Source organism: Corylus avellana, chromosome ca6 (assembly GCF_901000735.1).
Source record: "Corylus avellana chromosome ca6, CavTom2PMs-1.0".
Classification (NCBI taxonomy): domain Eukaryota; kingdom Viridiplantae; phylum Streptophyta; class Magnoliopsida; order Fagales; family Betulaceae; genus Corylus; species Corylus avellana.
In genome coordinates, this window is record NC_081546.1 from 25,833,102 (window position 1) to 25,845,040 (window position 11,939).

General features: G+C 34.4%; 1 protein-coding gene across 4 annotated transcripts; it reads left to right on the forward strand.

The window, feature by feature from the left end:
* Positions 1-10: 10 nt before the first annotated feature.
* Positions 11-10,373, forward strand: LOC132184214 (autophagy-related protein 18b). 4 transcript variants are annotated; one of them, XM_059597758.1, is made up of 13 exons: positions 11-123; positions 181-388; positions 618-691; positions 2,098-2,171; positions 2,291-2,400; positions 4,232-4,323; positions 5,820-5,932; positions 6,686-6,805; positions 7,328-7,473; positions 7,783-7,896; positions 8,751-8,816; positions 9,834-10,006; positions 10,190-10,373. In XM_059597758.1, exons 2-12 carry the CDS (start codon positions 330-332, stop codon positions 9,970-9,972), a joined length of 1,107 nt encoding a protein of 368 aa, XP_059453741.1. In that variant the 5' UTR covers positions 11-123; positions 181-329; the 3' UTR covers positions 9,973-10,006; positions 10,190-10,373. The 4 variants fall into 4 exon arrangements, with proteins under 4 accessions (XP_059453741.1, XP_059453740.1, XP_059453743.1 ...); XM_059597757.1 differs by having other exon boundaries at positions 199-388; XM_059597760.1 differs by having other exon boundaries at positions 255-388; positions 10,162-10,373.
* Positions 10,374-11,939: the final 1,566 nt, after the last annotated feature.

Genomic DNA, 11,939 nt, shown 5'->3' on the forward strand with positions numbered 1-11,939 from the left:
TTAGCAACAACAAAAAACATGGAGCATAGGAAGACTAACCTTCTACGCTGGGCGTTCGAAGGTTGTCGGAGAAAAGAGAAAGAGATCTAACACGACGGCAACGCAGCTGAGAATTTGTGAGAAGTAAAACTCTCTCTCTCTCTCTCTCTATATATATATATATATAGGGCGGTGAAATAGGAGTCCTATCTTTTGTAGGAAACCCATTTAATTAAATAATTAATATATATTCCGTCACTGCCTTTCGGAACAAGTTCTACTGCTGATCGAAGGCTCGAATCTGCGAAAGGAAATCATCTTCCACAGAGAGGGCAGCTACAATTCCTTTAATGGCCAATCAGTCCTCGTCCTACCCAATCCTCTGCGCTTCCTTCAATCAGGACGCCAGGTACACCAAAACCCGGAATAATAATTAAAACTTTTAAATCTGTTGTTCCATTTCTCGTTCACAATGCCATAATTTCCCTTTCAATTTGGGAAATTTCTGAACTCTGGGATTTGTTTTCGCGGGAAATCGTTTCTCGGGAAGTGAAAATCAAATTCTGTGGAAACAACAAACGGAGAATTCCGATGTGTGACAGAATGATAACTTGAATTTATTTTCTACCAATTTGCAGTTGCTTTGCGATAGGCACAAGTGAAGGGTTCAAAATCTTTGATTCGAATACAGGGAGGCTCTGTTACGAGCGAGGCGAGTTTTCTGAGTAAAACTCTTAAATTTGAGTACTTTTGCTCTGCAATTTGTTTTTTGCTACATAAGTTAACTGTTATTTTATGTTTGGTTGCATAGAAAGCATAGGTAAAATAGGGAAAGAAAATATTAAAAAGCCCGAATTACTTTCGGTTAATATGATTCCTGGGAATGGTGGAATAAGCTCAAACTTTGTGTCTTCTTAGGAATTTGTCATCAAAAATTGCAAAGCCCCGTAAAATTTGTTCTAGATATGCGATAACCCTACGTAAAGATCGACCATTTGTCCACGAACAGCATGACTATATGCTCGCCGTTTCTCGCCGAGAGATTTTATTTCGAGCTTATGTTTGAGGGTAATTTACGCTTACCTAGAGATTTTAGACGAAACAAGTGGATATTTTGCCCTTTCGATATGCATGTAATGCTTGTATGGGAGACGCATCTTTTATAGAGAAAGATGCTTTGTGCAAGGTAAGGAGCTGACAGTGATCACGAGATAATGATGGAAGCTTATGCAATGTGTAAATTTTAGGAATATAGGAAACTCTACAAATTAATTTTGATGATATGTTAGTTCAGACCTATAATTGACTCCTTCGTGATGTCCATCTTGTTGGAATGTAGTAAATATATCTCAAAATCAAACGTGGAACTAATAAAATGAAGTAGGAGTATCAATTCTCCCTTTATTTGTGAGTATATGCCAGAGACATGGATTTTTCCAGCTAATCTAGTTTTATCTGAATTCATAACAAAAGATATCTGCAAAGATAACAACAGCTAAGTTTTTTTGTCAGGTTTTAAGATGTGGTTATAAAACAAAAAAGGCAGCATTGGATGGATTGACATTGTTAGAAGATGCATTTAGTGCTTAGTATTGGAGCATGACTGATCTACATCCCTCTATATAATCTCTCTCTCTCTCTCTCTCTCTTGACACGCACACACACACATGCATACATGCACATGCACATGAAGCACAAATGAGAAATAACCTTCATGGCTGATCCAGCTTCACATTCAATACAACAGAGGAAATTCAGGTAGTTGCTGCCATCACACTGTGATTGGTACACATTTACATGTTGGTCTCACCACTTTTGCATTGAATGCAACACATTGACAGTGGGATCCATGTGTGACTCATGGTTCAATCAACCGTCAGCCATGTATATGTGTATTTAGAGAGACGTGATCAATATTTTACAGATGATTTATATACTATTTTCACATGGTCAATATTTTTCAACTAGTAATCTATTGTTGGTTTTCTTTTATAGAGCACTTTTCGGCAAGAACTGAGCTTTACTGTGATGGCCTCACTTGAATTTTCTTTTTATAGTGAAGCTTAATTGAAATCCTAGATTAAGTTCATGACAAATAAGTTTTTGTTTTTTTGCTAGCTATTGGAGCCTTCATTATTGTTGAAATGTGGTTTAGCTCCAGTCTTCTTGCCATTGTTGGAGCTGGGGAACAGGTAATTGGGCCATCTTTTTTTTTTTGATAAGTAATTGGGACATCTTACTCACAGAGGGTGTTACGATATCCATATCTTACTTGCTCATTACTAACTTTTGTTGTTTCTGACTGCAACAGCCATCTTTATCCCCACGCTGTCTTTGTTTGTTCAATACAAAAACTGGGGCTGCTCGCCGAAAACTAAATTTTTTAACTTCAATACTTGCTGTTCGCATGAATAGGGAAAGGTAAAAGATCTTACATAGAAAGTGAATTTGTGCTAGAGATTCTTGTTTTGATTTTCTGCTGCTGGATCCATGGCAATAATTATTTTGATAATAAGGGGGGGGCGCTAAATATGTTTGATAGTAGCCTATATAATGAAGGGCTATTGTAATGGCAACATTGTTCATGGCTGTCCGAAAATTAATATGAATGAGGATATGTGCGCGGAATGGATCTTCTCCTTATGTGGGCAGCAATAATGTTGAGCTAAGATATTTGAAATGCCTAATAACACTTGGGGATATTAGGTACTTGTTGACATGTCTAACATCTGTTTAGACTCACATGCCTTGTCGACATGCCTTCACTGCATGATTGTACAAATGGGGCTCTTCGTTTGAGGAGTATAATTCCATATAGGTATTTTCCTTGTCAGTTTGCTCTTATGGCCCTTGTACATGCATCAAAACGTAAGTAAAGAGGTATGTTTAACATAGTAGATTCACAAACACATCTATATTGCCTAACTTTGCAATTCATAAAATATGGAATTTAAGGGGAAGCCTACTTCATGTATGTCAACTTTGATAGCACTTGAAACTTATGTGTTAGAATATTAATAATATGATTAAATTTACCATTTTTTATTAGATTAATTTTCTGGAACAATCAATGATTTAACATAGTAATAGAGCATAAGCCTCAAGTTTGAATCTTGCCTTTATAGTTTATCCCCAATTTTAATTAAATATTTCACTTGTTTCACCTCATTTGTTGAGGAGGATTTTGAGCTCACACTTGATAGAGGTGTTAGAATATTAGTTAAAAGATTGGATTTACCATTTTCTATAAGCTTAAGCTTTTAGGACAACTAGTGATTCAATACTATGTAGAAGAGGAACTTGGATATTTTGCCTAAATTAGAGGTGAGTTGGACTTGGCTGGGACTTCTTTTATTAAAAGAGTTGTTAGAATAAGAAAATTAATGCACCAGTTCATATCAATTTAAGTTTTGAGTAATGCTACACACACTCCCACTCCCATACTCCCTGATATGGTTTTTAAAATTACTATTAGATCAAAATCTAATAGTGATCCATCTCAAATCCAATCGTGATTTTAAAAATCACGTCAGGGAGTGTGAGTGTGAGAATGGGAGTGTGTGTAGAATTACTCTTAAACTTTTAGGCAAGTATCAAGTAGGTGGTATTAGATTTGAACCGTATTTCCACTCTATACCTTCCATTTATAGTTAAGAATTTCATGTGTTAGACTCTACTTGTTAAGGGGGAATTCTTTTTCCATGCTTGAAAGGAGTATTAGAATGAATGATAGAATTCAATATCTTCTATAAACACAAACTTTTGGAAGAAGTCGTAATTTATCAAGATTTTTTTTCATAAACTATTTGGATATATGCATTCTGTATTTTCATTTGGATATCGAAAATGAGTACCAGTAAGAATATTATATGGGGGGTTTACTGTTGGTAATGTAGCTCTCTTCAAACTTGTGTACTTCAGGCTCTCTGTACTTTTTACTTGATGCTTAAACTCACATATCTTTTGCTGATATTTTTTCTTTTCTGTAATTCAATTAGGCCTGATAATAGGTATCAAACATTTCTATACCTGTGATCTGTTTATGTTGTGTAACATTATTGTATTAGAAGTCAAGATTTATTATGTTCTTGAGAGTCGGGATTCATTATATTCTTGATCTTGTCCATTAAACATTTTTTAATTGGTATAAATCTAGCTTTTCCATAAGACATGACTATTCTTTCATGAAGAGGACTCTAATTTTGTTTTGTTTGTTGTTAATTTTATTGATATTCTATCTTGGTAAATGCAGGCTCGTTGTCGTTTTGCAGGATAAAACCTATGTGTATGACTTAAATTCTGTTAAAATATTGGGTACTATTGATACGGTGCCAAATCCAAAAGGTGAGGTTGAAAAATGTTTCTTTAGCTCCTGTAGTGGCATTCATAATTTGTTCAATGTGGATAATTTTTCATAAAGTTCTGGCTGCTGTTTATCTTTCTTATTCCCTAGTTTTGTACTTTTTTTTCCCCTTTGTTGCTGTTATTGATTCCTTCTGTTTTTAATTTCCATTGTTGTTCCTCTTGTGGACTTCTTGAGTACTTGGGCAATACCTCTTTGGCCTTTTCTTTTTTAACTAGATAAAAATTCTTTATTTTATGAAGTTCTTTGCTTATTAGACAGAAACAATGGTAGACACTTTTATTCCTACATGATTGATATCAAAATAGTTTCCAAATTGAGACAGCACTTTATAAGTCAACCTGGAAAGACATCTAGGTAATAAACTTGGGATTGTTCAGCCGCTCTCATGAATCTGATGATACATAATACGACTTACCTTACCTTTATTTTGCTAACTCTGCAGCTAATTATGCAACTAACTACTTCTTTTCTGAATATAATTGAAATAATGAAGTTCAAGAGTATCAGTAACACATTATGTGAATAACATCCAACCCAACTGACTTTTTATAGCACTTTTATTCCTACATGATTGATATCAAAATAGTTTCCAAATTGAGTCAGCACTTTATAAGTCAACCTGGAAAGACATCCAGGTAATAAACTTGGGATTGTTCAGCCGCTCGCATGAATCTGATGATACATAATACGACTTACCTTTATTTTGCTAACTCTGCAGCTAATTATGCAACTAACTACTTCTTTTCTGAATATAATTGAAATAATGAAGTTCAAGAGTATCAGTAACACATTATGTGAATAACATCCAACCTAACTGACTTTTTATAGCATACAAGTGTCATGGTTTGATGTGTACCAAAAACATTACAGAACATGTACCATATTCTTTTAGGATGTCTAATCACACTTGTGCGAGAAACTGCTTTGGTATGATAGTTATTAGTGAATAAAATTGGAGCAACTCAACAGCATTCAACATTTAAGACTCCTGTTTATCTTAATTGCTCTAATGCAATGCAATATAGGAACAGAAGGTTATGGTAAGCAAATGGAGCAAAGGCATATAATTCAAGGATATGATTTTTACATTATATTATTGTCTGAGATATTAAAATTTCTAGAGGAAGAGATTACATAACTTTGATTTATGTATGATAGTACTTTATATAGAGAATTTTGCCTGTTATATCTTTCACATGCTTCCATTGGTTCATCCTGCGATGTGTATTTGGAGGTGTATGAATATTGTATTGGTTTTTCTTTTTTTTAAGTTTCATATTTTGGATCGAGTATTGTAGTCTGGTGGGAAGCATCAAATATTGCTATTTCACAGCAATCCAATAGTTACATTGAAATAGAATCTGTAAAGCTTTATCCTTCAAACAAAAAATTTGACTTTTGCAGAACTGACGTCATATTAAATACTCGAATTTTTAAAAGCTGTTTTTTCCTTTTCTTTTTCCTTATTTCCCAGGGCTTTGTGGATTCTCGCCCAGTTTGGATGGTTGCTTCTTGGCTCTTCCTGCTAGCACCACCAAAGGATTGGTGTTGTTGTACAATGTCATGGAGTGCCTTTCACATTGTGAGGTTACAGAATTAATATTTCTTCTTTACATATTATGAAATTTGATGTTTAAACATCAGGAATCCTCCTCAGTTTATTTCTGTCACATTTAAATGTTTTTTTTCTTTCTTGGCACGATTAAATGTTGTTTTAGTTATTATTATTATTATCCCCTCTTATGATCACGATGGTAGGAAGCTTTTTCAAAGTGAAGCAGAGAGCACTTATACTTTGCAGCCTTAAGTGGATAAGATAACAAAAATCTAGATGATCTACTTTTTAGCTATTGACAATATGGTCACTTAATGATCTCTGTCTTTGAATCTTTGCTTGTGCTTTTGTTTGGCCAGCATAACCCAGAAACCTATTGCATAGGAAAAGGCAAACCAAAATATATGGGGATTTTCAAGTTTTAGATAGTTCATTAAGTCACATGAACCATTTTTTATTTATTTAGTAATTGGCCCCAACGGAAGGGGGAAGGGAAATCAGTCACATGAACCATAAGCCCTAGACACGCTACATTTTATTTTTGAAAAGCCTTGAGGAGTTTTTAGGACCAGTGGGCTACCTGGGCAAACTGCCTTGAGGTATGAGTTGAGATGAGCCTCAAGAAGAACCGCTGGTTATACTTGCAGATCTGATTCATGCTTTTATACATGAAGGAGCAGATTTGTTTTTGAATTTTGTGCCCTTATTTCACTTGTTATTAGATATTGAACAAAAAATATTCTCTTGTTCATTTCATTCACGTTCTCATTCAAATTGAATTACAGATAGATGCCCATCGTGGACCTCTGGCTGCAATTTCCCTTTCTTCCAACGGGACGTACATAGCAACTGCTTCTGAACAAGGAACCATAATCAGAGTCTATTTGGTTTCGGATGCGACTAAGGTGGGAATAGCGCACCATCCATTCATAGGACTTGGTATATGGAGTATCTATGTACTTGATTATATGCTTAAAGCGGGCTGTCAAAGACAACTGCCATTACAGATGGAGATGGGGACCAAAGAAAAACAGGGGGCTTCGTATCTAATGTGGCCCTCATTTTAGAATTGATAAGAAACTAACTATTGAAATTCCTTTTCAAGTGTCTTAAATGTTCTTCAGGACAGTTTCTTTAATCTACAGTGATTTTCTAGGTTAAAATAATTATCTTTCTTTATGTGCTCTGAAATCAAATTTTTCAATCAGAGAATGGAGCTGAGAAATGGATCCATAAATGGCGGGACCTAATCTTTTCGTAGCATGATGCAGTGTCCTACTGTTATTATGATGCATAATCAATTATGGCTTAGATTTCCTCTTATCCCCTGACTCAAAATAAACTAGATTTCTAGAAGCAGTACAGCGCTATCTCTGGTTGTAATATCTTACATTGGAATTTGAATCTAACTTGTCTTTCTTTGGCAGTCATATAGTTTTCGAAGGGGGACATATCCGTCAACTATATTTTCCTTGTCATTTGGGCCATCTGTACAACTTCCAGATATTCTTTCGGCTACAAGTTCTTCAGGTTCTCTTCATGTTTTCTCTCTGGGATTTGCTATAAATCAAAGGTGAGAAGTGAGAACTATACCTTAGTGTTGTCCTCCTTTTATTTCTACAATAACCAATGGGGATATGTACATGGCCAAATAATATAGGACATGACTTGTTATATTTTGTTGTGTTTTACGATGTTTCAATGGATGCTTGATGTTTTTAGTTAACCACTTGGTTGAAAAAGTTTCGTGGACCTTATATGGTTTCTGTATTTGGCCTGGACAGTATTATTTTCTGTCAATCCTTTTAGTCACAGTTGTGATTTATAAAGGATTTGCAAAAAATATATAATCTTTTTTTCTCCATACTTTTACTCTTGGCAGAAGCCGGAAATCAAGTAGCATTCTTGGATCAATAATACCTGACTCTGTCACTGATGCACTGGATCCAGCTCACCATCATGTGCTTCATAGTGCTGTTACAGCAGGAGTTAAAAGGTGAAGCTGTGTATAAATGATATAATGTATCCTTTTTAATGAACTAAATGGCTGATCTAGAAAGATTATGGTACTATAAATATGGCATACTGTATGGCTGGGGTTGTGACCTACATTGTGACTTCTGCTTGGCTGAGATTGAAGAAAATCTGTTGATTTTCGACTTCCACCTACCTTTCGTTTTCTTCGGATAAACCTAAAATAACTCCAAGAAAAGAAACGGATCAATAGGCCTGTGGACTGCCTGATTTGCATCTTACAATGCAGCATCTGCTTGGCTGAGATTGAAGAAAATCTGTTGTTTTTCAAGTTCCTCCTTCCATTCATTCTCTTCGGATAAAATTACTCCAAGAAAGAATGAATGGAAAAGAAACAGATCCATATGGCTGTGGACTGCCTGATTTGTGTCTTACTTATCATTCTATTTTTATGAGAAATAAAGGTCTTTATTTTAGTTTTTTTGGTTTTATTTGGTTAATGTTCTATTTCTTTAATGTTTAAAAGTTGAACAAGAATTTGGAGAACAAACAAAAATTGTGAGGGGGAATATGGAAATTTTCAATGCTGAATATAATAAAACAAAAGGTACATGTACATAGAGCCTACAGAGCAATGCTATATATGATGGCTACGATATTTCAATTAAGTTTCCAGCTAAACAAAAGATATGACAGTCCACGACTTATACTAGTAGATGGTGTAGAATGTAGAAATTTGTCAAAATGTCATTTTTGACATAGAAATGCATTGTTGTTCTTATTCTCTCTCTCTCTTCTCTATTTTCTTTTTTTCTTTTTCTTTTTTTAAATATTCTTTTAGGTCAGTTATTTATGCAATCAGTTGTTCTGGTACAGCAATGCAGTGATTCGCAAAGTTGACAAGCTTGCCGATGCATCCACATCTGGAGCTGTATATTGCAAGTGAGTTTTCTGACATTGTGCCAATCTTTTAAAATTGCCTCTTTGGCAGGTTTTTCCGTTTCTCTTCCCCAGCACTTCCCCAGTGCTTCACTGTTGGGTTTGAGCTTTTGTCTACTTAGATTAGTACCTATGTTGATAAATCTCTTAACAAGTATCACAAAAGGAATATGAAATTCATCTTCTGCAAAACCTCAACAAATTCAGAGAGGTTAGTACTGATCTTACTGCGTATGCAGCACTCTGGAGCTACTCTGCATGTTAGTGAATATGAAGTTTCATTGAATCTTTCACACTGATTGCCCTATCAAAAGGTGCATACCCACTAGCTCAAGAAGCGCCCTGCATGGTTGTTTCCCTTGTTATTGCTCAAACCCCACCTCAAGCTGATGTTAGTGGTACCAAAGCGTCATTTATGAAATGTTTCCATGTGTCCTTCGTTGCCTTAAGTTATTACAGTCACTTGATGCTTCTGGTTATTTCCTAGATCAATACACATCATGTTGTAGATTGATCATATTGTTACCGAGTTGATATTGGATTTTGTTTCAATGTCAATAATAGAAGCTACCAGCAGCTATGCTGAGAATATGTCAATGTTGATGAAGTTGCATTGTAATTTTAATAATCATTCATAGATCATCTTTCTAAAATTGAAGATAGTCTTGCTTGCAATTGGTCATACAAGTGCATTAGCATCTATACTGACGATGGAAAATATTATCAATGTTGATCTTGAAAAAACAGATGTCGGGCCTTTTCTTTGTTTTGGTAGAAAATGATGTAGCAGCTCTTTAAGAAGTCTGGCAGGGAATTAGTTTTTAAAACCCTGGCCGCACTTGAGGATTTTATTTCACTTGTCAGTTGAGGTTTCTCATTTATGAAAGATAGATTGATATAAGCCTGGCAGTGAATTGATTTTTAAAACCCTAGATATATTGCTTAAAGCTTTATAATCTGCTGAATATATTGTAGGAATCACCCTATTGTTTTGTGTTCTTTTGGTTTTGAATTTTCCAGGGCTACCATATCCATAATAAACTACAATGGGCACTTCCAGGAGTACAGCTTCACTCTCAACCATCAAAATGAGCCTTCTTGGACTTTGGACCATGAACTCAATCTTCTAACAGTGGTCTCAGATGACACCAACTCATGATCAAATGTTGCATGGCATCCATCTTTAAAGCTTGGTAAAGTGCACTTTTTATATTAATACATGCTATACCCAGCGCCCCACCCACCACCCCCTCCCCCACCAATGGAGAATGACTTTTTCAGCTTGCAGGATCTCTCTGTATTTATATTGTTGCTTACATAACAAAACCAAACAATTTAACTGAAGCAGGAGAGTTGTTGATGAAATTGTTTTGCAGTCTTAGGGTTTAACCTTGATGGAAGATGAAGACTTTGACAATCAATTATGTCATAATTGATTATCCAATACATGTGATATGGTTGCTTTGGCAATCATTCTATAATATTTGTATAGAGCATCCATGTAAATATTACTTTGGCAATCATTCTATAATATTTTTATATATCCTTCACTATTTTTTACTTCTTGTTCTTTGGCTTTTGCAAAATTGAAGTGTTATGTTAATTTTTAGCTACATTATTAATGATTCTTTTTAAATTTAAAAGGAAGGGAAATTTCAGAATAACTTATGTTTTCATGCGATTTCAATTTTCTTCTCAGGTTTAGTTTTTCACTTTTTAAAATTCACTCCGTCCATAAAGAATTGATTACACATGAAATTAACCTGTTAATGTCACGTAAGCACTAAGCAGTATGCATGTCGCATGTTAAAAGCAAAAAAGTACTGAAAAATATATAGAATCTATTCGAGATTGTATTGATAAATATGTAGTTTTTGGTTATAGAAAAAGACTATTTCATACTTTCTCTAAAATGTAGTTTTGGATTTTTTTTAAAACAAAAAAGTACTTTTAAATTTTTTTTTACTAAAGGGACTAGTTTTTGTTTGGAATTTTTTTTATGTGCTAAAAGTAATTTTTAAATTCTTTAATATAATTCCAAATAGGCTCTGAACCAGGGAATTGTTGTGCCCCTTTTATATTTTTTCTTTGAATTAAATAAAAATTTATTTTTAACATGTGGCACATGTAAACAATTTTCGATGGAATGGATGAATTGAACTTAAAAGAGTTAAAAGCTTGTTTTTAGAAACTCTTAAGTAATTTGAAATTGTGTGAGAACTCAAGAAGTTTGACCCAAATTTTCCTAAAAGAAGTAGGATGTGCTACTATGAGTAAAGCTAGATACTATAATTCTGCCCAATATTCATCTAATAATACTGGCGTGACACTTCCAACGAATCATTAGATTAATCCTTATTAAATAAATAAATAAAAAGATATAATGGTTGATTGGAAATGCCATGTTAACATTATTAAATGCAATTATAGTATTTAACCTTTCTAATTACCATCGCATTGTCAATTGGCAATTATGTGCTGATGTCCTGAAAATTCCAAAGTACGAACAAGCAAGACTGATGCAAAATTGAAACGAAAAGATTTAATGATTTTCTATCTCATTGACTGAGTTTTTAGCATTGGAAGGCCTTGTGGCCTTCCTCTGTCCCTTCAGCCAACAACCTTGTTGTTTTGTACTATTTATTTCCTTCTTATGTTATTTGATTGTCTTTTGTTCTGGGCTTTTAGTCTTGTTTCTATGTTGTTATTTTCTTTGTATTTAAGAGTCCTTATTATTGTTTGTTCCTATCCGTCCTTTGGGGTTTGGAGTGCATTGCGGAACTTTTATAGTTTCGTGCTCTTTTCTAGACTTTTTGGCTGTGTCATTTTTGACACACCATATATTACCACCTTAATTGGTGATCCATTTTCTTGGTTTTCGTGCCAAGAAATAATAGGCCTGCATCATTCATTTGATGCATTGCCCGATCTGATACGATGGTGGCATTTTGTTTGGGGTGCCCAACCCATTGTTGTAATTTGTAGTTTCTTTGTTATGTACCAAAAAATAAAAAATAAAAAGACTCATGCAAAATTGAGACGAAAGGATTTAATGATTTTCTATCTCATTGACTGATTAGCATTGTAAGGTTTATTAGTGGAGTTTCCTTCCACTTCGTTGGTTTT